Below are 26,358 nucleotides of genomic sequence, written 5' to 3'. Positions count from 1 at the left end.
AGCAAATCATCATATCCACAGTCTCTAGTTGTATCTTTCTGCTTAATTTGTATGGAAATGTATATTTGAGGGAAAATGGGGAGAATTAAGTAGAACTACTTTGAATCTGATGATAGAGGAAAGACCCTGAAAGAAAGGAGACAAAAGGACGAAGAAGGAACTTGCATTTAGATAACACCTATTCCACATCTTCATGGGCATTTGGATTTGGTATTAATTTAATACAAAAAGAAATTCAACTCCAGAGAGTTCTTTCCAGTTGCTTCATTGCCAATAAGCTACATCAGTGTGTTGTATCCACTGTTCACAAATTATAATGCTCCCCTCTTTTGAATATAATTGTAATGTTTTTAGTTAACACCAGAAGCCCCCTTTCTTTTTCTCTGATAATGATGATGGATTTTTGCAGATCTGTCTACCTTTAGAAATCTGGTGACCTTTTGGCTAAGAACAAATTGTGGGTTGTGGACTAGGGAAGGGATAAAGGGCAGGGCTTTTTCTTGGCTGGCCTAGGAGATTGCCCTGACAGTGCATGCAGCAAGAGGTTGCCAGGCAATTGCTAAAAGACCAGATTGAAGGGCAGCTGTCTTTAGGAGCGTGCTAGCCCTCATTGTTACATCACCGTTATTGATGCTTGTCTGTTTGAGTCTAATCCATAAGATAAAAGCCAGGCTATTGGAAACCTTCCACAAGACTTTTGCTAACTAGGCCCTCCTGATTCTGCATGGAAGCCAAGAGGCTTTCCAATGGGCTAGTCCAAGCCAACCCCAATAGTTCTCAAAGATTACTTCACACAGTATCAGGGATGATGTAATGGAGCAGTTAATTATATCAGTCTTGGAAAAAGACCAGGGGTTGAGTCTTTGTTGAGCGTTTTACTGTCCGTATGGCATTCAGCAAGTACTTAAGCTATCTGAGCCTCAGTTATCCACCTCCAAATGGGCTAATAATACCCTCTATTTAGGATTGTTGTTAGGGTACTGTGCATTGCACAACTCTAGGAGTGCTGTTCTCATGCTATTTCTCTAATGGAAATAGCAACACTAGGAATTTTGTAACATAGCAATGCTGGCTAATATAAATATTAAATATAATTGATACGTATAGAGAGAATTTAGCATGGTGTCCATGACTGTTTAAGAATGGAATCTAGTATTCTCTCAGGAAATTGGTTATAATTTGGTGTTCAGCTCTTTTGAAACTTGCTTCTAAGAAGGAAAAAGCAAAATAGTTTTAGATACATAATAATCTGCAAAGACTTGGATATAAGAAATTGTTACGTTGTTCAGGGAATGGGAATAATTTCCATATTCTGGAGCTCAGATGCCAGATTATAAAAGGTCTTAGAAAGCCTGTTAAGGGTTTTGAGCTTTGTCCTCAGGGAAGCAAGAAACCAATGAAGAGTTTTAAGGGAAGTGAAGAGTGTCAGATCTGCACTTTAGGAATTTCATTTTGGCTGAAATGTGAAGAATGGAATGATGTGATTTGGCAGTCAATTGAAGGGAGTGGTTAATTATATCAGTCTTGGAGACAGACACAAGTTTGAATCTCTCTTCAGTGTTTATGTTCAGTACTACTATTTATTACAAATATTTCACTTTTCTGATTCTTTCAGGTCCCCAAGACATTTTAAATTGCATATCTTCCAAAAGGATCACTACAGAGGTTTCTTTCACCATTTTAAATGTTAGATATCTTCTATATCATTTTGTATACCTGCCAAGTATTGGGATCACTTATAAATTAGATTTTATAGAGTAGGCAAAAGCTGGTCTCCTTGTGTCCACCCTTGTCCCTTCAGTCTATTCTGCACTGAACCAGCAGAGAGATCCTTCTAAAAGAAAAATCAGATCATATCACCCTCTGATTAGAACCTCCCAGTGATTCTCATCTTCTACCCCATCAAAGCTCATGCCTTATGGCAACTCAGTGTTCCATGATCCATTCCCACTCCTGAGCCCTGCCCCCTTGGTGCATTGCCCTCTTGCTACATTGGTTTTCTGTGTTTCTAGACTGTGCCAAGCATGGTTCCCATTAGGACATTTGCACTTGCTAGGAATTCTGTTCCTACAGATATCCACAAGACATGATCTTTCGTGTCCTTCAGGACTTTGCTCAAGTGTTACCTTATCAGAGAGGCCTTCCTTAACCATCTAGTATGAAATCAGGCATGCCATGTGTATACACACACACACTCTCTCTCTCTCTCTCTCACACACACACACACACACACACACTCACTCACTCCTTGTCCTCTTTAGATTGCTCTGCACATACATGTACCATAGGACTTTTTAACCTTCTGATACTTATATTTGTTTGTTTCCTCCACCATTAGAATATAAGCTCTGTGAGAACATTGACTTTGTTTTATCACTGATGAATTCTCAGGATCTAGAGAAGAGAGCCTAGCAAGTCTTTCTAGAATACATATTAAGCATGCATAAATATTTGTGGATGAAATGGATACACAAGGGAGTTGGAACTAGATTTTCCACCATTCTTGCGGGATGGTTGAATTTCACCTTGTTTCAAACAGAAATCTCCAAACCTTTCAAAGACTGAACAAGCAGACATACTGACCATGAAGTTTTGCATATTTTGAGAATGCGCTGCCTCTATTTTTCAGCCTTTTACTTAGTTTCAAATTCTGCTATAACCCTCCTCTGGTTTTCTTTAGTATGGGAAAAATGTCAAAGAAACTTATCTCTCTGTAGTGATGAGCTATAAAGGGCTTTAGGCTATGGGGTGGAACTCTGAGGGTCTGCCAGAATGTCCTAGGCAGGGGTGTTCTCCTGGGCCCTGGTACAGTTTGCAGAATAAGCCATTAGGAGCAAACATGAGCCAGAGAATGTAGGCGAACATAGGGTGGCTCTCAGCCAGCCTGAAGCTATGAAAGCCTCTAATCCAGCTCCTCTTTTAACTTTTTCCAGGACATTAAGGGTATGTTCTGACTCAGGGCTTCTTCCTATTGCTGCTTTATCTGATGTCATAGCTGGTCCCTCCTGCAAGGCCTGGGAGACAGTTACCCTGACTTGGAGCAGACCTTCCTCTACTTCAGTTTCCGCTCACCTCCCTTCCAGGTTCTGGAAGCAGAGGGGGGACGTAAGGTCTGAGTAGAGTTTTACTTGAGCTGTAGGTGAACTTAAGGCCATTGTGGCCAAGTCCACCACTATGCCCACCAAGCTTTGTGTGCCGCTCACTGACTCTGTTGCCATGGCCCTCCTTGCCTACAGCCCTTCATCATGTGTATATTTTGTGGTCACTGTTGTCATGCCACATGAGCTAATTTAAATGGAATTATTGGTCCTGCATTTTTTGGTCACTTTGAACCCTTGACAGAACTAATATGTATTTTAGAATGACCATGGAAAATATGACCGACACCGAGAAGGAACATTTTAAGGTTGGTGACGCTGATTCCACAGCCTGCCAGGCTCTTACCCACAAGTAGGCCTTGGCCTGGTTATCTCCCTTTCCAGCCTGCAGAAAAACAGGCTCTGTACACAGATGTGAAGAGCTGTGCTTGAAGAACCAGATGCCCAGCTACCAATGTATCAGCAGACCTGGGCTGGCTGAAAATTAGGAAGAAATGTGCTCTCATCAAAACATGCTTTTAAAAACTGTACTTAATGTGTGGAAATACTGCATTACAGCAGAATTTTTTTCTCCTCAAGAACAAATGCCATTGAGCTTTGATTTCAGGCAAGCTTGAAGTTTTCTGTTTCCAAGTCAGTGTAGAGCAATAGGACATGATTCCATGAAATACAGTGTAAGATGCTCTCTAGTGTTTAAGATAATCACCAGGCCTTGTATTGGTGGGATTTTTTCAGGGTCTGATTTTCAAAGCATCAATTGTAATAAGGTGCTTTTGGCATTGAAACTGTTTTTGGAAGAAGATGTACTAACACAAATTTAGAAGAAAATCTGCTTTAGTAAAAAGGAGGAAATTATTTGATGCTTCAAAAGTCCTGTGTTTTTTGGCTATTAGCATGCGTAAATGTGTGTTTAATAAGGCAAGGCTATATAAATTGAACTTTTCCTTTCCAGTGAGTCAATTGTGTATCTTGCTCAGTGAATGGGTACTCCATGTAGTAAATTCACAGAAAGATTGAATTGTAAACTTTACAAAGGATTGCTTAGTCACTGATGGAGTCTTAGAACGCAATCATTCATCATAGATTTTGTGATGGTCAAATATAAACAAATTTTGTAAGAGTAATAAAAATAATTAGTAATGCTTTGGATGCAGCTCTAATGACATGACTTTTTTCCCGCCCTCTCCCCCATCTTGTTTTTACCAGTAGGTTGTGACAGTTGGAAGTGTCGTGTACAACATGCGGCGATTAAGTCTTTCACCCACCTTTTCAATGGGATTTCATCTGTTAGTTATTGTGGCTCTCTTATTTTCCCATGTGGACTATGTAATTGCCGAGACAGAAATGGAAGGAGAAGGAAATGAAACTGGTGAATGCACTGGCTCATATTACTGTAAGAAAGGGGTAATTTTGCCCATTTGGGAACCCCAAGACCCTTCTTTTGGGGACAAAATTGCTAGAGCTACTGTGTATTTTGTGGCCATGGTCTACATGTTTCTTGGAGTCTCTATCATAGCTGATCGGTTCATGTCCTCTATAGAAGTCATAACATCTCAAGAAAAAGAAATAACCATAAAGAAACCCAATGGAGAGACCACCAAGACAACTGTGAGGATCTGGAATGAGACAGTTTCTAACCTGACCTTGATGGCCCTGGGATCTTCTGCTCCTGAGATTCTCCTTTCAGTAATTGAAGTGTGCGGCCATAACTTCACTGCAGGAGACCTTGGTCCTAGCACCATCGTGGGAAGTGCTGCATTCAATATGTTCATCATTATTGCACTCTGTGTTTACGTGGTCCCTGACGGAGAGACAAGGAAGATTAAGCATTTGCGTGTGTTCTTTGTGACAGCAGCCTGGAGCATCTTTGCCTACACCTGGCTTTACATTATTTTGTCTGTCATCTCTCCTGGCGTTGTGGAGGTCTGGGAAGGTTTGCTTACTTTCTTCTTCTTTCCCATCTGTGTTGTGTTCGCTTGGGTGGCGGATAGAAGACTTCTGTTTTACAAGTATGTCTACAAGAGGTATCGAGCTGGCAAGCAGAGGGGGATGATTATTGAACATGAAGGAGACAGGCCATCTTCCAAGACTGAAATTGAAATGGATGGGAAAGTGGTCAATTCTCATGTTGAAAATTTCTTAGATGGTGCTCTGGTTCTGGAGGTGGATGAGAGGGACCAAGATGATGAAGAAGCTAGGCGAGAAATGGCTAGGATTCTGAAGGAACTTAAGCAGAAGCATCCAGAGAAAGAAATAGAGCAATTAATAGAATTAGCTAACTACCAAGTCCTAAGTCAGCAGCAAAAAAGTAGAGCATTTTACCGCATTCAAGCTACTCGCCTGATGACTGGAGCTGGCAATATTTTAAAGAGGCATGCAGCTGACCAAGCAAGGAAAGCTGTCAGCATGCACGAGGTCAACACTGAAGTGACTGAAAATGACCCCGTTAGTAAAATCTTCTTTGAACAAGGGACATATCAGTGTCTGGAGAACTGTGGTACTGTGGCCCTTACCATTATCCGCAGAGGTGGTGATTTGACCAACACTGTGTTTGTTGACTTCAGAACAGAGGATGGCACAGCAAATGCTGGGTCTGATTATGAATTTACTGAAGGAACTGTGGTGTTTAAGCCTGGTGAGACCCAGAAGGAAATCAGAGTGGGTATCATAGATGATGATATATTTGAGGAGGATGAAAATTTCCTTGTGCATCTCAGCAATGTCAAAGTATCTTCTGAAGCTTCAGAAGATGGCATACTCGAAGCCAATCATGTTTCTACACTTGCTTGCCTCGGATCTCCCTCCACTGCCACTGTAACTATTTTTGATGATGACCACGCAGGCATTTTTACTTTTGAGGAACCTGTGACTCATGTGAGTGAGAGCATTGGCATCATGGAGGTGAAAGTATTGAGAACATCTGGAGCTCGAGGAAATGTTATCGTTCCATATAAAACCATCGAAGGGACTGCCAGAGGTGGAGGGGAGGATTTTGAGGACACTTGTGGAGAGCTCGAATTCCAGAATGATGAAATTGTGTAAGTTCTATATTATATGTGTGTGTGTGTGTTTCAGTGTGTTTATGAATGTGAGTCTGTGCATCATTTTTTAAATAGCATACAAAGAATGGAATAGCTTTTATACAAGATCTCTTTCAAAATATCAGTCTTTGCTTGGGTACCAATTGCCAATATGCTCTACACATAGAGATCTTAAGTTTATTTACATCAGAAGTTTATTTTTACTTTTATGCTTTCACACATTTTAAGTACATTGTGACCATGATAAAATGAGTAATAGGACACGATTTATCAGATAACTTAGGCTGAAAAATTTGTCTTCTATTTTGAATTACATGGTATATGCTCAGAAAAGGAATATTTAAAACATCACAATAGGTCTCTAACTTCATTTCTGAGTACAGATTGGGAAAACCCAAAAAGGTAACACCTCCGAAAAGAATTTCCTGGCTACCAGGGCTGACTGAGAATATTTTTGTGGCTTTTATGTGACATTGTGTTTTGTGACAATATAAGTTAACGTTTCTGCTTAAATGCCAATGCTAAATTATGACCTCATAACCAATCCTGCTTCTTCAGTGTTATGCCAATATGGGAAAGTCCATCCAGCCCTTTTGTAGTTCCAGTCTGGTTTTATTTTACATCCTTATTAAACAAACCCTCTACCCTGCTGATACAGTGATAGAGAAATAAGGTTCTGTCCATGTGTCTAGTTGTCAGGGAGCAGGTCAGAGAAAAAAAAAGGAACAATTTATTCTTCCTCTTGGTACTTTACAGTGGCACTGTGCTCGTGTAGTAATATGAAGTACCCAGTTGTTAAGTGATTCTTCCACTGAGAGTTGGTATTTAGAGGGCTGTTCCCCCTTTGCCTAGGAAAGTGTGTTGCACTCAACTCACCAAAAGCAAACCAGAAAATTTGACTCTATGAACAACTTTTGGGAGGGAGGAAGGGAGAGAGGGAGACTGGCAGGGAGGCTGCCTATAATATCTGCAGTACAACAAAAGACATTGAAATGAATGATTATGTTGGTTGAAGCACTGGACATTTAGAAATTTCAGGGAAGAAAAATAAATATATAAATATACTTCTAAAATAGTTAACTCTTATGATAATGGCATATGATATGCCAAATGGTGAATGCATGCTCTTTAAATATGAAATTTCTCCTACTGAAAGTGAGAGAAAACAAACCAAAAAGGGGAGGGGATGGGCAGAGAGAACAGATTTTCCTGAAAGAGCCTTCCAGTGTCCTTAAATCTCTTTGTTGTTACACTATAGTGATAAGTAACGTCAAGTACCATATCACAATGAAATCAAGCAAAATAGGGATTCTAATATCCATCTTCTGATGTGTGTAGGGAGCATAGTGTTTTGATTAATATCTATTTTGTGTTAATTATAATGTTGTTAGTGTTCCACTTATTGAGATGTGTTTTGTTGGGATACTTATTTTACTGAAAGATAGTGATCTAGTAGCAAATTAATATCCTTCATATCCAAGAAAGAATTTTTTCAATGGTCTTGCATTGGAAAGTTCACATATGCTTAGGTTAACACAAATGAACTTTATTCCTTTGCTAGGAATTCTTTCCCTGTTGATTATATTTTCCCTAACAATTATGTTTTCTCATCATTTCAATTATTGAACCCTTCTGTAGTATATAGCACTTGTAATCCATGTAAAAGTGTATTGCATATTGTTAAAGGTAAATTTCATGTTGTTAATGAACTCATAAGGGTAGCCCTTAAAACACCTTAAATCTGTGTTTTGTTTTGTTTGTTTGACTAAGCATATTTTCTTTTGAAAATTTAATCTTACCTTTTCTTAAGAATAAGGACTCTATGCTGGTTTATTTGAAAAGCAGCTTTTCCCTATTTATTCTGCTGTTCGGGACTTTTACCAAACCATAAATAACCTTCTTTTGGGTGGTACAATGCAGAAGAATAAGGAAAAGGATTTTTAAAGAGGATTGACATTGATTTGATAGAATAACTTATTCTGCCAAGCTCCATTTAAAAAACATTCATCTTATGCAATTAAATTGATTTTATTCTTGCTAAGGAAGGAATATTGCCAAATTCCATTTTTAGAAATTTAGATTTCTTGTGAAAATTGGTAAACATTGGTGGAGTTGGTGAAAATTGGCTAATAATTCATGCCATCTCTGTATATTTGTTCTTAGGAGTATTCAAGATCAATCACAAGTTTCTTGCTCTATAAAATTGTTACTATACTTCATTTGCTCAACTGAAATGTGAACTTTTAGAAATGGCAAAGCATTTAATTTATAAGTGGAATGAAATTACAGACCTACTTTTTTTATATATATTTTTAATTTTGAAGAGATTTCATCTTGACTTCATAGAGTTTTTTTACTGATAAGCTTTGTAGATGCTAAATAGGCCTATTGATTGTACAAATTTGTTTGGCTGGGACTTTACCTTAAATTAAGCACCAGGATTCAAACACAAGCTTTCTAGAAAAACGTATTATCAAAGATATTTTGATTCCATGTCTTTGCTATTGGGAATAGTGCTGCAATGAACATATAAGTGCATGTGTCTTTATAATAAGAATGATTTATATTTATATTCCTTTGGGTATATACCCAGTAATGTGATTGCTGGGTCAAATGGAGTTGTGGTGCTCTGTTAGCAGCTTAGAAAACATTATTTTTTAATGGATCATTTTTCCTTTGTCAGTCTTCTTATTTCCATACAGTCAGATCCAAGTGACAGAGTTTGTCATCGTGCAATGGAGCCAGGCTATGGAGACTAAACCCAACTTATCTTGAAGAATGAATTTATATCTCATCAAATTACATAGTTAATCTTGAAAGATGTCCTCTTTCAAAACCTACAGTACTTAAACAAGGCTGATGGCACCACTAAGCTTTATTAAGTACTTTGAATAAAATTTTGTTGGTTTAAAGTTGTGCACAAAGCCAGACTTTATGATTCTTTCCAGAGCACCATAAGGAGATTCCTGGAAAAGCCTAAATTTAAAGGCTAATTTTAAGAAGCCCCTAACCAAGGTAGAAATAAGTTCCAGTCTGATCAAGGATGGAGAATATAAGGCAGTATAGCTTTACTGATTGTTCAATTCCAAAAACAAGATAGATTCCTAATCTTTGATCTTGTTTTTAGTGTAGAAGTCATCATTTAAATTTATAATATAAAAATGTCTATACATATTTATTCATATTTTCACATAAATGAGTTGAATTATTTCAACTTGATAAGTGATAAGTGATGCTTGTAATTTCTAATAAAATATATTCTCAGCAAAACTTTTAAAATTACAAAGCAAAATCCCATTAAATAGATATAATTAACAGCTAGCACATGCTTTTTTATAAACTCAGTCAATGACACATGCTAAACCAATGCCAACTAATTTTGACTTACAACAGGGAATTCTGTCTAATGTTAACAGCTAATAAAAAATAAATGAAGAATATGCTAATTTGATTTGTGGTTTGGTAGGTAATATCCACAAATTTGAAGTGCTGTTAATGATTGTTCTTTAATGGTTCTAGTTTAATGGTAATAAGTATTACAAAATATTGTTTGGTATTTCAAGTCTAACATTAGCTTAACTGTTTTGGAAAAATGTTAAGGCTAATTAACTAATGTAGATACAAATCAAATTTAATTACTTAGTTATAGTCCAACGATAATATTATTTTTGGAAGACAATTCAAAAGATTATGAGCATTTAGTATTATATATTTAAAATACAGAGTTGAAAAATCAGACTATATAAGTTAGAATATTTACCTAATATACTCCTTAGAGTATCAGTTTAGCAGAGGTTCCTACTCATAGTATAATATATTAAACAACGGGCCTACCCAAACTTAATTTTGTTTTAACAATTATTATATTTTTAAGTGTAGTTTTAACTTCATTAACTTTAGGAAATAGTATGTATAAGACGTCTCAACAAATATAGCTGTCTGATGCTCAATATTTATATCACATTTTACTCTTTTTGGAAAAAAGACTAGAAAGGAAATAAAATTTCAGTATCATATATCATATGGGTTCTACAGAATTATTATCATATTCCAGGGAAAATAAATATTTTGTTTTTGCTATTTATGGGACCGGTGTTCTTTTCTTGTTCTATAGAGTTCTTGTTCTAGAGAATTCTATAGAATTCTCTATAGACTTAGCTTTATGAGATGGCAATTCAATTCTGAGAGTAAAACAAAACACATTAAGATAGCCAGATATAAACAAGGTGAAATGAAGATATTAAGAAAACTTGAAGTGATCAGAACAGAAGAATAATTGTGTGGAGAAATCAGAAATGATGAAAAATATTAGAAAAAAATATCACAAGACAAGAAAGGCTGTTAGGACATACTAATTTAAGTCCAACATATTCAGGCTTTACTTTATAGCAGTAGAATTTTATCTGCTACCTTTAGAGCATACTTTCATATTGACATAGAATTTTCCTAGGTAATGTGCTAATGTAAGAAATTTGTATGGAATAACTTTAGCATTTGAATGGATTTCTTCTTTAGTGGATTATCTTTTCAGACCAGAATATTTATCTCTTTTTAGAGCCAAATCACATATAGTATCATCTGCAAACCTAAATTATAATCACAAGTTTTTATAAATGCATGTTTTCTGAATGCATAGCTATTATAAAAATAAGATAAGAGCCAAAAACATTTATGAGTCTGCATTTAGTGCTGCCAGGAGCCTAAATTTATTATGTGCAGAAAGGTTGTTTACTGAGGCAACCAGATTGCCACATTTGCTATTATAATCTTATTTTTCCAGCACTAATTAAAGCTTGGGGTTATAGTATCATTATGTAAAGGAATTTTGTCTTAGCAATTGAGATTTCATAGTTCAGCCATATTGAAGTGTTTAAATTATGGTCTCTTCTCTTAGTCATCATCCAAGACCATTACATAAAAGGCTGATTGCTTTACTGGGTTAGGGGCAGAGGAGAATTTATATATCAGTTAATCTGCACATATTTAATAAGCTATGGATTTGTGGCCAGCAGTGGGCTAAGAATTATAAAGGAAATAGAAAAAAATATGCTCCTTATACTCTAAAATGGGAGATAATGAGATGATGCATATTCTGATAAGGAGAAATATCATTTTAAAGACATTTTGTAAACTATAGGAAGCCTTGATTTTAGACAAAATATGTTCATTTGCCTTTGGAGGACAAAAGCATAATTTAAAAGAAAAACGGGATGTGCATTGTAAGATGGAATCAAACCTTGGTAAATCTAAGAGTATGGGCAGTTTCAATAGACAGGACCATTATCAAAATTAATGAAAGGCTAAGTGAAAGTACATTTTGTATAACGGGATTTTAAATCATTATGAGGGTATTTAAATCAATCTGAGTACATCCTTTAAAGGATTATTGTTTGTAGAACCCTTTTTGTTTGTGGAATGTGTAGAAACAAAATTTAGAAGACTAATGGTATTAGTGTACTATTTTCCAAGCACTTTCTCAAATGTTTTTTATACATGTGGTATTATAATGACCTAATGAAGTAAATGACCTTGCAGAGGAAAAATTGAAACTTAAAGAGATTAAGTAATTTCTTCAAAGTGCTAATAAATTATGGATCTAGGATTTGAACCCTTTTCTATTTGAAATAAAAGCTTATGTGCTTGTTCTTCCATACCACTTTGCTTCTTGAAGGTCCTGAAGAGAATTTAATAGATTTGTAGTAAAATATTCTTAGTACTTTAGTTTTCTCTGTGCTAACTAGTCCTTGGGTTTCTAGGAATGGTTCTGCTTTACTTTAATCCTATGGCCATTGAGCAGCTTTTGAGGAGTCCTTAGCCATTGACAATTATCTACTGTCATGTCATTTTCTCAGAGTTATTACTCTGCCATCATCTTGTAAAATCTGAATGGATTTTACACTAAGTTGTGAAATGGGAAGAGATTTTCTTTGCTTTACTTTCCTTAGGATACTATTAACCAAGGGAAGGAGATTTCAGCATACTTAATTCTTTTGAGTAGAGCAACCTTGAGGGTCTAAGATATATAAGAGGTTATTTGTTGTTATTTTGCTTCTCTGTCAGCTAGCAAAGCAGAGATGTGGAAAATTGCCCATAGGCAACATCGTAATATCATGGTAACTAACAGGTTTTCATATAAAATATCTTCATCATATTCCCTTCATGGCTGAAATCTGACCATCGGAGATTTATTGTTTGGGGCAGAACATCGATTAGTCCCTTTTTACAATATAAATGCCATGAAACTCAGAAGGTTAGCCTTGCAACAGTAGAGTTAAATGACTCTAGGCCAGTGGCAGGAAAGGGTGAGAAGATAGCTGAATGTACTGTGGGCAAGTGGCATTTGAGATAATCTTCGTAACTGCCTTGGGTGAGCCTGCTGAGGGTCCCAATGGAAGGTGCTGAGTGGGCAGGCAGGACTCAAGCTGCTGTCTTCCCACAGGGCCTTGCAGTTCCTGCCCTGGATTTCTGGTGGGAAGTCCAGAAGGCCCTGGGAGGGAAAGCAGCAATTAACAATATGGAAAGAATTATAAGAAATCTCTTCCTTTGCTTCCTCTCCTGGCTCGACACACTGCCTATATAATACCCATCTATTTGCCAAAGGTTGAGCCAAGCCAGGGCCCTTTCTTTTCACAGACTTATACAGCTGTTTCACTATAGAGCCAGGCTAAATAAACAATTCTTTTTCATTTCCTGCCTTTCTCCTGAGGACTTGGTGCTGTAGATGACAATTTATTTCTTTCCTACAGTGTCTCCACAGGGCTAAATATGGGAATAGGCATTGTGTTCTTTGGTGACAGTTGAAGATATGAAGGTAAGAATGAAAAGCAGAACCTGAGTCCCTCACCTTTCAGGCTGGTGCTTATGATAACAGAGCAACCGGGTTGTTGCAGTATACTTAGCAATTCACATATTAATAAAATACCCTAAGATATTTCCCAGATACAGTTTATTTTATTTTATTTTTGCTTTTCTATGCTTACATATGAGATATCTGGGATCCTAGGTATTCTGAAGCCTTGTGGTGACCCTTGAAACCAAGGCCACACCATTTTTCCATGACAGATTTCCTGAGATAAAGATGGGCTTAGGGGGATCGCTCAACTTGGAAATCTGAGCTCTGTCTCTGTCCCCTACTAGCATTGTGCCTTTCAGCCAGTTACTTAGGTTCTGAGTCAACTTTCTCACCTGTAAAATGAGGAAGATGGTCATGGTGTTGTTGGTGATGGTGATTTTGGATATGGTGGTGATGGTGGTGGTGACGGTTGTGGTTGGAATGTTGGTGGTTCTGGATATGTTGGAGGTGGTAGTGATGGTGATGCTGACGGTGGTGGTGGTGGTGGTGGTGATGACGATGGTGATGGCACTAAGATTTATTAAACAAGTTTCCTGCTATTCTTAAAGTATACATATGACTTAATCTTTACAACAATATCAAATAGCTACTCTTGTTATACCCATTTTACAGATGAAGAGATTGAAGCTTAGAGATTTAACTTTCTCTGGGTCACACAACTAATAAAGGGTGGGTCTAGAATTGAGCAGGACTGCTTGACTGTAATGCCCGTAGAATCTTATTCAGGGCTGTTTCTTCCTTTGAATGACTTCCATACACAGGGAAGAGTATGTTTCAGGCTGTGGTGCAGTGACACTAACCTCAACATAGGCTCATGCTGCTCAGAAGATGAGAAACTAGAGCAGTCATTTATCTTTTCTGGGATTCTAGAATGTGTATTCACCACGTTGCACCCCGTGCCCCACTCTCCATTAACCTAGAAGACCATGAATAGCTGAGTTTGAGAGGCAAGGGAATGCTAAATGTTGTAGTCCCTCTGTGTAGCTGACCTACCTAGTTATTGTTGGGTTTGGTTTGTTTTCTGTCACACAATATTTATTTCCCTTTGTTACTAGTTTTTAAAAAGAAACTTCTTTATTCCTAGTTATCTGTCATTGCCTGCTTTGGTGCTGTAGCATTTAACTTCCTTATATGGCTGAATAATGAATGCAGCTTTTCTTCATAATTGAAATATGAGTTTCTTGGTCTTTTTTTTTTAATGTGTTACCAATCTAAATTAATGACAACAAAGAATTAGTATCATTGGATGCCATTACCTTGTGTCAGCCCTAATAAGAGGTTAAAACATTATATTCCCTGACCCTGGAGGTGGTTAACAGTAAAACTTATTTATTAGGAGACTTCCCTAGAATAAGTGACCTGCATGGCAGTTCATCTTATAAAAAACTTAGAATTCCAACCTCCGCAGCACATAGAATTTTTAGATATATTTTTAAATGCCCAATTCCAAGTTATTCTTATTTCTGAATTAAATTCTCTGGAGGACAAGAACAAACAAAAAATTCTACCTAAAACGACATGAATATCCAGTTATATCTTGCATAAACTTTATACAAAACCAATGTTCAGGTGTTTCTATAACAAATTTGTTTTTGAACAAGGTGGTTTTATTTTAATTTTTTACCTTTTGCAGGCAAATTATTGGTCTATTTGGAGTAAGCCTGATAGCAATATGTTTTTAAATATAATTATAACCTTTAAAAGAAGGCTGCAACTGTTAGCTTTCAACAAAGAACATTTGTCTTACACACACACACACACACACAATTATTAAGGAAAAAGTACAAAATTAAGTCCTATTTGCATATATTTTAATTCTTAGGGCACAATTAAAGAAAAAGAAAAATCCTAACGTTACAAGGACAAGTTTCCTTCTTGCACACTAACCATGACAATCTTAACTTGACACAGTTTTTAAAAATGTGCTATTCAGTTCCATGTGTATATCTGTGTTCCTGGGATTCGTACATCACCTGAGAGAGAGAGAGAGGCAAAGATGGAGGCAGAGAAGGAGGTGGAGGCAGGGTGAGTAAGAAGGAGGGGTAGGCAGAGAAAGGAGAGGGGAAGAAAGGAGGCAGACGGAGGGACAGAGAGAATATACAGCCCTGATTAGATTTCAGCTATAGCTAAAATGAACTGAAGCCTGGAATTAGTCCATACTCTTGCTCATGCAAACAGAAGACAGTATGAGAGTAAGGAAATAGAAATGGGATTCACTCAAGCTGCTTCTTTATTAAAAATAGACAGCAACTTTGTCCTTGAAATCAAGTGTATGTGCCTGAGTGTGTTTGAAGAGCCAGAAGTAGCCTGTGGAATCCAGAAGGGCTGGGCCCTATTCGTTGATTCCTGCTTCCAGCAAATATTCTATGAGCATCAATCCCATGCCAAGCACCTTGCAAGATGCTGGGACAACAGTGGTACCTAAGACATAGCCTCGGCCATAGAAAACCTCAAGCTTTACTAGAGGAGATGGACGTACAAGTGTTCAGTCATAAAACAGTGTGTATGTTTAGTCACCCCTAAAGCTTCTCTGTGCCTTCCTCGGCCTCCTTCTGTCAGTGCCACCTGATGGGGCTCTTACCGCTGGTGTTTAGGCTGAGAATAAATGATGAGCTGTCAGTGTTGTTGCTGTCCACTCCAGGAGCAACCCACCCCCTGTGCCTGCTTTTCCCCAGAAGAAAACTACAGGGCTCTCTCTTGTCTCCTGTCCCCATCCCAGATGGCTCCTATCACAGTTTGGCTGCCCTCTCTGATGGAGACCAGAAGAGCAGAGATTAGGAACAACTCAAATCTGATTCATTTTTCATAGCAGTAATGAACTCAGAAAAATGTGAAGTAGGGAGAGAGTTTTGTCTTCTACTTTGCTTCTTAATCCTGTGCATTACTAGGGGAAGCATACGTTACTCACATCTGAGTCCTTTCTCTAAATGGTATGAGTTTATTAAGCATAAACAAATGAGGCTACTACATACATTGAAACTACTTAGCCAGGAATCTGATGAGCTGGGCTCAGTGCTTTTGGGGTCTTAGGCTCAGGTGGCCTGGTAGCTCAGAATATCCTGACATGGTGCTGAAGGAGGCCAGAGAGATTACCGAGAAAAGACAAAAGATTAGATGTACGAGTCTTTCTGAGCTGTTGTTATTATGCAAAAAAGAACCCTATGTGGGTGGTTTCTGGGATGCTATAAGCTGATATATTCTAGGAAGTAATTTATCTGACCTACATATGGTCTAGTAAAATGGAATAATATTAATATAATGTAATAATGTAAACATTAATATGAATATGTAAATGTAGAAGTAAACATAAAACAAAATAATGTAAAGAATATTAAGTCCAGACATTTATCTGACAATATCTAGAGCTAAACTATCCTGCGGTTGTTATTTGTTTGGATAACTTAAGTGTCTTTGCTAAGTTTTAATAATTTTAGGGAAGGAACATCTTTCCCAATATCTCATGACTTCTGTAGCTATTGTAAACTATATTCTCTTAGATCGATCTGTTTTTGATTATTTGGTTATTAATTCTATGGTCAATTCTTGCATATGAAGCACTTGAGACATTTTGAAGTAGATCTTGGTCTTTGGCCCTGAAGTTTTCCAGCTTACTGTTTTATGACTCTGTGCATTTACCTTTTGTGTGTGTGTGTGTGTGTGTGTGTGTATATATTTATATATATATTTTATATATATTTATATATATATATATTTATATATTTCCACCCAAGCTATCGTGTGCTTGACTCCAGCTATCTTCATTTTAAACATGTTGCTTCCTAAACATGAATATGGAATAAAAGTGAATGGTAGATGTTCATTGTGGACACATTGCCATCCAAAGGCTATTTTTGCTGTTAACATAATGACTAAAGGCACATGCTTTAGGGCCATACTAGCCTAGGTTTAAATCCTCATTCTATCTCTGTGACTCATGCCTGTGGTCCAGCTACTAAGGAGGCTGAGGTGGGAAGATCACTTGAGTCGGGGAGGTTGAGGTTGCAGTGTGATCACACCACTGCACTCCAGCCTGGGTGACAGAACGAGACCTTGTCTCAGAAAAACAAAAACAAAACAAAGGAAACAAACAAAAACTTCAAATTCTTCAGCAAAACTAATCCTAACACTTGCTTTGAGAGCCAATAAAATAAAGTGTTAAGTTGAATATTAAGAAACATGTCTTGATTATGTTTTTCTTACATTAGTCTACAATTCCCAATGATGTCTCATGGGCCAGCCTTCCCAAAGTTCTTGTTCTTCTTTGAATTAGGGAGAGGATCAGAAAAAAAATACCTATTTGGTACTATGCCTATTACCTGGGTGATAAAATAATCTGTACACCGAACTCCCATGACATGCAGTTTACCTATGTAACAAACCTACATATGTACCTGAAACCTAAAATAAAAAATAAATAAAAATAACAATTGGTTATACTGAAGACAATCACAAGACTGAGAGATGGGAGAACTCTGCATAATCTTCAAAAAGCAATCAAATATCAGTAGCCTAAGACATTTTAAAATGCTCATTTGCAGACACCGCTGTACTTTGCCTCCTGAGAGAAAGGTTGGTAAATTATCATTTTTATTTTTGGCTCTTTGCTTTTTTATCTACCCTTTTCCAGTGGGCAAATGTGATGCTTAGGGCAAAGCTAGATTTTGATGAAGTTCTTCCTGATAGGAGGCTTCTGTTAGGTTGGTGCAAAAGTAGTTGCTGGTTTTGTCATTACTTTTGAATTAAAACTAGCAATTACTTTTGCACCAACCTAATAAAATAGAGAATATAATCCAGGAGACAGAATGGAATGCAGAAGGAAACAAGTATTTAGGAATCAGGAGTTCCAGAACCAACTTGTCTCATTAGGCTACTGGTCTGGTTAATTGGTCGCTACCTGGACCAGCAGCCTTGGGTGAGTCATTTCATATCTCTGAACTCTTCAGTGTTCTTGATAGTAAAATTAAGGCATTGAAGTAAACGATCTACGGGTTTTCTTCCATCTCAAAAATGTTTGCTGTCCTGAGAGAAAGCAAAATTTTTTTAAAAAAAGATACAACACTGAATAAGATTTAGAGTAAAGTATAAGGAAATATATTTTTTTTGTTTTCTAAATTAGTCTTTGCCTTACTTTTTAAAATATAGTTATTTGCCAAAAAGAAACATTTTGAAAGACAACAAATATATAAAAATAGCTTAAATCCTTGTTTCTTAGCGAGTGTTGGTAGGTTATAAACTTGTAAAATTATATATGTTAAATAGATCTACTAAAGTGAATTTTGTCAAATTTGTTTTAGTGTCTTATATAAGTTGGCATTCCTGTCACAGTGTATTTAGGATAACAATATAACTTATTGTCCAAATCACAGCACTTTTGTGAGTAAAAGAGGGCACTATTAATAATTATGCAGATACATAATTAAGAAGTATGGCACAGTCAACCTAATTTGAACATCTCTGTGCTTGCTGTCTCAGAAAAGTGGAGAGGTTGCTATTTTTTTTCAGACAGAGTCTTGCTTGCTCTGTCACCCAGACTTGAGTGCAGTGGTGCAATCTCAGCTCACTACAACCTCCGCCTCCTGAGTTCAAGCAATTCTTCTGCCTCAGCTTCCCAAGTAGCTGGGATTACAGGCAGCTGTCACCACACCCAGCTAAATTTTTTTTTTGTTTTTTGTGCTTTTAGTAGAGATGGGGTTTCACCATGTTGGCCACCCTGGTCTTGGACTCCTGACCTCAGGTGTGACGCATCCTTTGTCTTGAACTCTGACCTCAGGTGACTCACCTGTCTCGGCCTCCGAAAGTGCTGGGATTACAGGCCGCACCTGGTTGAGATTGCGTTTCTTTGGAGATACGTGGAATATGAGAGCAATAGTCCTCTGAAATGAAAGACTTTGCGTTTGATGTTTCTGTTTGTTTGCTTTGCCTACCCACATCCTATCCTTTTTTGTAATACAGCTTGGCTAGTAAACATGCCTGCTGGAATGGAGACGGGAAAGTAATTAGATAAGTGGCAATGGAATAGGTAATCCATTATGCTTAAGCCATAACTCCATTGGTTTGCTAGTCACACCACATTGGCAGTTTTCTTTTCTTTTTTTTTTTTTTTTTTCCCATATGGATTAGAACAATTGATTTTTATTCTATGTCTTCAGGAAAATTGTAGTTACAGGTGAAGTAGATATGTAGGACTGTGAGTAAAGTGTTAACTCTGCAGCAGTCAAAATCATTACCAATTATGTCTAATTTTTCTTTTTCAATGAGAGACTCTCTGAAGTCCCCTCCAGCTTTAAAAAGCAATTATTCAGCAACATCACCACCTCTGAGTCCTGAGACTTCCTGACCTTGTCTTACCTTTTCTTACTCTTAGACTTGGTTGTTCAAGCCTGGAGAAACAGTTGGTACACTTCTGAGTTACTGTGCCTTATAGGCTATCCTCCTCAGCCCTCTTCATGCATTCCATGAATAGTCCTCAGTCTTGTCCTTAAATACGCTTTCTGTCCTTTTTACAATGAATTTCTGAGCCATATATTTCATGTTCTTTGGTAGGCAGATGACATAAATCTGTGTCCTTCTTTCCCAATATTGCCAACTGCAGAGAATTTTCTCCAGTTGATACCTATTGTCTTATAAATATGCACCATTGTCTTCTTTCTTTAACCAGTAGTATTTTTTCAAGGTGATTTTGTAGGAACAGAACAATATTGATCTTTAGGCTAAACCAGTTTAATTCAAATCAAGTTAGCTATATGTTTCCATAATAAATATATTGACCTATCATAAATGTATGGCAAATTAATCATATTTGCTGATTTTAAACAGGAGAAGAGTTATTGAGAAAGTACCTGAGCAATGAATAAACCTCCAGGAGACTAAAACACATCCTCATTTAAACATGACTTAAAGAATTTAATATTTTAATTAATAAAGTGATAGACACTGAAAGATCAATCAAGGCAAAAACAACGAAGAATTTAGCACGAGGAAAAATCAATCATGCAAGTAGAGAATCAGAATTAAGCTTCAAAATATTCTTAAGTGAAATAATTACTGAGAGCTTTAGTTATCCACACATTCAGTGTTACTCAGCAGATGTACAAATAACACTGTGTCCTGGTCCCAATGTGCTAGGGACACAGCAGACATGCTGTCACATTAAAACACACCTTGTTGCTAAGTCTCATGAGGGACCTCATATGTGGCTGCAGATGTATACAGATGTTTGCTTCCCCCATGGTCTAGTTTTCTTAGTGGTCAGAATCTCAACAGTTCCCAGAGTTTTGGTCTTAAGATACTGTTTTCTAACAAAATCAACACTGAAAATAAGAGACAGCAAATAATACAATTTTACTCACTAGTTGTTCTGTAACGACTTTGATTCATGTTTCATTTTATAAAATGCTTGAATCACATGAGCCATATGTTTATATTAGAGAAATCAAGGTATTGACTTTCTGTTTCTAAATTTTCATGCTATTACGGTGCGATTAACTGTTAGGTTAATTCTATAACCTAATATCTAGGTTATTTCTATAACCTGATAGTTCATGCTATTATGGTGCCATTAAATGTTAGGTTATTTCTCTTACATAATTCTTACAAATTTTCTTTTTTCTATTACTATAAACTATGATGCTCAACAAATAAATTTTCTTAACTGTTGGTTGGCAAATCCATCTGTTTTACTACATGCACACCTAGTGAGGCACATCATCGTGTGCCTGTAACGGGTCAACCCATAGTTTAAGAGAATATAATGCTGCTTTTTCTATGTATTTCTGTTATACTTGTATTTATCCACGGATTAGTAAATATAAAAATTTGCCTTATGAACAAAGGAAATTTAAATGAAACTTCTTGGCATGTATTATACCTTTGTATGCCTTTGAGCTCCCTCTTAAAGGACATTAATTTGTATCATGCTGTGCAATGATATTATATGTAGTAAGGTCTCAAGCTACAGGACATGAATGTTTTCACTTGCATTTGAAATAAGACTTTCATATAATTTGGAGGGAAAACAAGTATAGCATGTAAAGCAGACCAATGTTACTAACTTCTGAATTCCTCCTTTATCTTTATTAAGAAAAACGCTCTGCTTATAAAGATTCTTAAATAGATCATTTGAAAAGTCAGCAATGATAACCAGAAAAAATACCTAAATTACACTCCAACATTTCAGAGGACATTTAGATGAAGTCAATAATACCAAAAATATCCATCAATAGTTTTCATCTATAGTAAAATTAGGTTGGTGTCTTCCTAGTTGAGCCTATCATGATAATACTCTAAATTATTATCATGACTGACTCATGCGTTTGCAATTTTAGCAGCTGTGGTTTTGTGGACATAATATTACCAGTGAGTTTAGCAGGAATTTCTGAAGTCAGTAACATTAGCTGTACTGTCTTTGATCTAAACAGTCAGTAGTGCCTAAGAAGCATATTCTAGCAAGGAAACAATCTGAATCTCTTTGCTCTTAAGGTAGTGCCTCCATTCCCATAGTGAAGAATCTGTTTCAATTAAAACCGCATGCCTCCTCCAAGGTAGTGTTAAATTTATGGCAGTGAATGCTATAACTTGCTAGTTATTTCCAGCTTTTAATCCAGTGCCTAATATACCATAAATGGTTGTAAATGTATCATTACAAAATAGATGTAATATCTCTCTATGTAAAAGAGCTTTTCTATTCTCGGGAAGGAGAAGTAACACGTTTATGAAAACTAGTTGTATGTGAAGTAAGTTAAGTACACTTAATACACCATCAGGTCATCTCACCAAAAAGGTTATAACATTTTATAGACATGGTCACAATTGCACGAAATCACTTTCTCCATGACATTAATATATTCTGACATATCGCTAAGCAGCCTGTCTAATATGAAGAGTATAGCAATGCCATGAAGAACATGAGTTCTGGAATCATACCATTTGGTTCAAGACCCAGCTCAAATATTTATTTGGAAGGTAATATCGGGCTAGTTATTTAATATACCTCTTCCTGTTTCCACATATAAAAACAAGATAAATTGTTCTGTATCAATGGTATTTATGAAAAGTAAATTACATAGTATGTACAGAAAGGTTAGAATTATGCCTGACACATGGTAAAAATTCAATTTTGACTGTTGAGTTATTGATTATAAAATAACTTAGATGTCTGTATAAAAATAGGATACCCAATATAAGACATTTTTAAAAGACAAGGAGAAAATCGTAATTTCAAAAACCAGAGATGGCTACTTTTTACATTTTAGTATGTACAGGTATAATCTTTGTTTTACTCTTGCTTTTTTGTGAAGGTTTCCATTAGAAGTATTCATTATATGAATAAAAGTCTTTAAAGTCTTAATATCTAAATATTATTTCATTAAATGAACACAATTTCTTTAATGAAGCCCCTGTTGTTGGTTTTTGTTTTGACATTGTTTTTGGTTTTTTTTTTCAGGTTTTTTTAAAAAGACAAATGTTTATACATAAATAATATCATAGTAAACATTTTCGAGAAAGCAAAAAATCTCGGCTCACATTTTAGATTAATTCTTTAGGCTAAATTCTCAAGTTGGAATAAATAGACCAAAATGTATAGACATGGCAAGGCTTATAATAACTTTCACAAACTATTTAAAGAGAATTTGCCTGAATTTACATTCCTAATGTGCATGTGTAATTTTCTGATGAGACTGGTTGTTAGAAATCCTTACCAGTGCTTATATATGGAAGTACTTTAAAGTTTTTTTGCTAATATTTACTGAGTGTATTCTGTGTGCAAAGTGTTATGCTAGCTATTAACTTTAAATCAGTTACCTTTGAAATGTGCCTGCATTTGCATAATAACTATTATTGTTCAAAACTCTTCTTCAAATGCTCTTTGAAATTATCCTCAGAGCCATAAATAATACCTATTTTTGAAAGTTCCTAATGGCATTATCTTACCTAATCATTTATTTCATATGACAGTGTTAGTGCCAAACAACTTTAGGCTGGCCCCAAAATCAAATCCAATCTAAACAAATTAATTATTTTTCAAAATCATTTATCAAGCCTGCAGCTGTATTGCAGTATTATAGAAAGGGCACATTCTTAGGGTCAAAAAATCCCATTTTGAATCCCATTTGATGGTGTTATGTGCATGGCTAATTTAGTTATATGTTCTTGAACTTTGTTTACTGAGAAATGGTGAAAATAATTCTCAAAGTGCTATGTTGAGTATCACAAGATAAGGTATGTGAAAATGCTTTTTTAATAAGAAAATGACATGCAATGTACTCTTATCAAATTTTGAAGAGAACTTACAGGTGAGCCCACAGAGTGGGAAGATAGGTTTAAATAACATGTCACCACAAAAAATAACGTGAGGTAACATACATGTTAATTAGCTGGATTTAACTATAGTGTATATATATTTCAAAATATCATGTTATACATGTAAAATATTTTTTCTAATTTAAAAAAATAAATGAATACATTTTAAGAATAATTATAATTACTATATTTTCATCATAGGAAAATCTTACAATTTTGTTTTTCCCCTGAAATATTTGAAAATAGATTATCTCTAAAGTTTTCTTCTTTCCTGTAATACTCATATACATTATTAAACTATAGATAGAATATATGAACTTCTTTTACTAGTCATCATCTAGAAAGCTTTGAATGAAAATCAAATGAAATTATTTTCAATGTGATCCCTAGATCTAGTAGATGTTATTTTCCTCCTAGTTTGGCCAGTAGCAGGTCATGCTGAAAGATTTTGCCAGTATTTCTGGTAAGTCAGGATAATTTAGTGTTCTGATGGCCTGATTTTTTTCATTACAGCCTTTCATTGCCCTCAGAGGGGTACTATAATAATCAAACAACCCATTTCCAAGATTTGTCGTCTAAAACTTCAAAGAGTCATGTGTTCTATCCCTTGCCCCATGATTTATTAAAAAGTTAAAACATAAATTTTTTATTTAATAGGTTTTCTTTAGTATTTGCTTTCAGAAGTTGCCCCCTTTTTCACTGTATTCCTTCTCCTCCCCCACCCCCTTTTTTCTCTTCTCACTCTTAATCCATGGTTGCTCCTATTCACTAGCTTATTTTAAAGTAGCTCACAGAACTCCAATTTTGATGGGGCGGGGGTGGCAGATATGCAATAGCACCACTAATAAGTTTTCAGGTTAATTGATTGGTTGACAGATAGTAGTGAATTTGAAGGCAAAGCAGGATCAAGGGGACCACACATAAATGACTAATTCTCACTGCCATTTCTGTGTTTTAGATGGAAAATGGTGGATGATGTGGCACTGGAATGCATAAGTCCCACTATATTTTGAGAGATGATTTCTACTGTGATTATTTCCAAAACCTTGAGCTTACTATTGCTCTTACTCCTTTCCACTCTCCACCCTCATTATATGCCACCACCTCCAACACTTTTCCTATTCAGCAAGCTATGCAGGTTGGACTGTAGATGCAGGTTGGGCTGTAAGAATTACAGTATTCTCAAGGAATGACTGCATACCTGCTTTTGATAAATGGAAGCTCAGATGTGGTGTTATGTGTGAATGTTTCTGATATGTGACTTTAAGAATCTTTGGGGGTTCAAATTTATTTTTGTCCAGAAGCTTGCTCTGGACAATTCTAAAGTAGGAAGTTCTTGACAAAGAGCCTAAGAATCCATTATCTTTTGGCTATAATGCAGGACAGAAATCCTGATTTTTCTCTTGACTCCAACTATATTCCTGAAGCCTGAATGTACAGATCTGTTTTCTCCAATAGGAAAAAAATTAGAATATACCCTAGTAACAAAATATGATTGGGAACTTACAGGGGTATTTTAGTCAACTAATAGGTTCTTTCACATGAATATCAGAAGGTGTACTGATGTGACTATTTCATGGAAATTTGTTCTGAGAAAAGGACCTTGTATTCTTTGCTCTGTGTCTCAAAATACAAATGACTATAGAAAAAGCAGCATTTTACAGGTCTGTCTTGAATTGGTATATTTGTAATAATGTCAAAAGCAATATTTAAATATAATCATTGACTTACTTAAAACATGTTATATAAATACAACTTTTTTTCCATTCCTATGTAGTTACAGTTATCAAAAAAATTTTGTTTTTCTTATCTTTCTTTTCCATTTTTCTATGGTTCTTATGGCTATAGATTTTTTTTTCTATTTCAGTATCTTTGAATTCAATACTTAAAGTGTGCTCAAATGCTCTATCTTTCAGCATAGCAGAATTAGTCAAGTGCAAGGGATAACAAATTTGTATGACTAAATCTTGACTATACTCATGAGTTTTAAATATCTAACTGGGGCCCCTTCAAAATACAGGTCTTTCGTGCTGTTTTACCACTGTTGCGTATGTGAAGGCATGCTTCCCTGTGTAGAAACTTGTTCATTAGAAGCTATGTCATTGTAGTTTCAGTTCCCCCAGTTGGGCCACCTACTTGTTACTCTTATTTATCCAAAGCTATCCTAATTGCTCTCTCCCTTCACCCAGATTCAAGCAGTTGAATTATGTTTTACTGTGTCCCTTGTGTAAAGGGAATGTCCAAAGTGCCAAAATTTCCTGTGGTTTTTGGAGGAGAATGGAGAAAATAAAACGGGAGAGAATCTCTTCACTTAGTGCTTCCAAATTGGCCTTTGTTTGTGTGAATCTGCAGAGGTGTGTTGCAGTGAGGATATCCACAGTCTACGCTAATTTATCAAACTGTTGATAAGACTGGGAGGATTATTTGAGTACCTGCATACAGAGAACACCTTAAAGACTTTTGAAGGTATAAGTTTAGATCATGTGTATCTGGTTCAATTCCAAAGAAACTTTTGTCAAAAATTGTATTGAACTATATTTGATGCCCCAAACTACGTTAGGAGTTGGATGATAGGGAAGAAAGAGTAGAAAAGAAACTAGAGGTTGTAGAAGAATAGATAGGGCTGTTTTTGTGGCTAAACTCACATTCTGGCATGCTGGAAGATTATTAACTTGTTATAGGGGTAACATATTTGTGACTTTATCACTTATGGGATATACTCTATGATGCCTAACATGGTTATATGTGAGTCCCTGCATTTGTGAGTGAATAAATGCAAACTGGTTAGTAGTTACAGTCACCAATGAAGATCCACAGGACAGAAAAGTCACCTGAGAAGAGATTGAACAGGAGGCTGACTCTTTGTAAAGAGAGTTGGCCAGAAAAGCAATGTGCAACTCCTCTTAACCATCTCCTTTACCTGAAGGGTCCTTCCAAGAAAAGGTTAGGAAGGTCACATATTAAGAATATATTCACTGAATATTCACAAAGTGCCAGGATATAAGGGTAAACAGGATAGAAGAGGTCTTCTTTGAAAGAAATTGATAGTTTATGCAGCACAGCGATC

At 36.1% G+C, this 26,358-nt stretch overlaps 1 protein-coding gene across 2 annotated transcripts in view; it reads left to right on the top strand.

Moving 5' to 3' along the window:
• The window catches only part of SLC8A1 (solute carrier family 8 member A1), a 344,817-nt gene that overhangs the window by 17,285 nt on the left and 301,174 nt on the right, over positions 1-26,358 (top strand). The window contains exon 2 of one of the 2 annotated variants that reach the window (XM_023189564.1): positions 4,308-6,136. In XM_023189564.1, coding sequence (XP_023045332.1) covers positions 4,338-6,136 — 1,799 coding nt within the window. In that variant the 5' untranslated portion in view covers positions 4,308-4,337. Of the gene's footprint in view, positions 1-4,307; positions 6,137-26,358 lie in introns of those variants that run through there. The other variant, XM_023189565.1, reaches the window with a different exon arrangement.

The sequence above is a fragment of the Piliocolobus tephrosceles genome, chromosome 15 (genome assembly GCF_002776525.5).
Source record: "Piliocolobus tephrosceles isolate RC106 chromosome 15, ASM277652v3, whole genome shotgun sequence".
Lineage (NCBI taxonomy): Eukaryota > Metazoa > Chordata > Mammalia > Primates > Cercopithecidae > Piliocolobus > Piliocolobus tephrosceles.
This window is presented reverse-complemented; position numbering and strand designations above follow the sequence as displayed.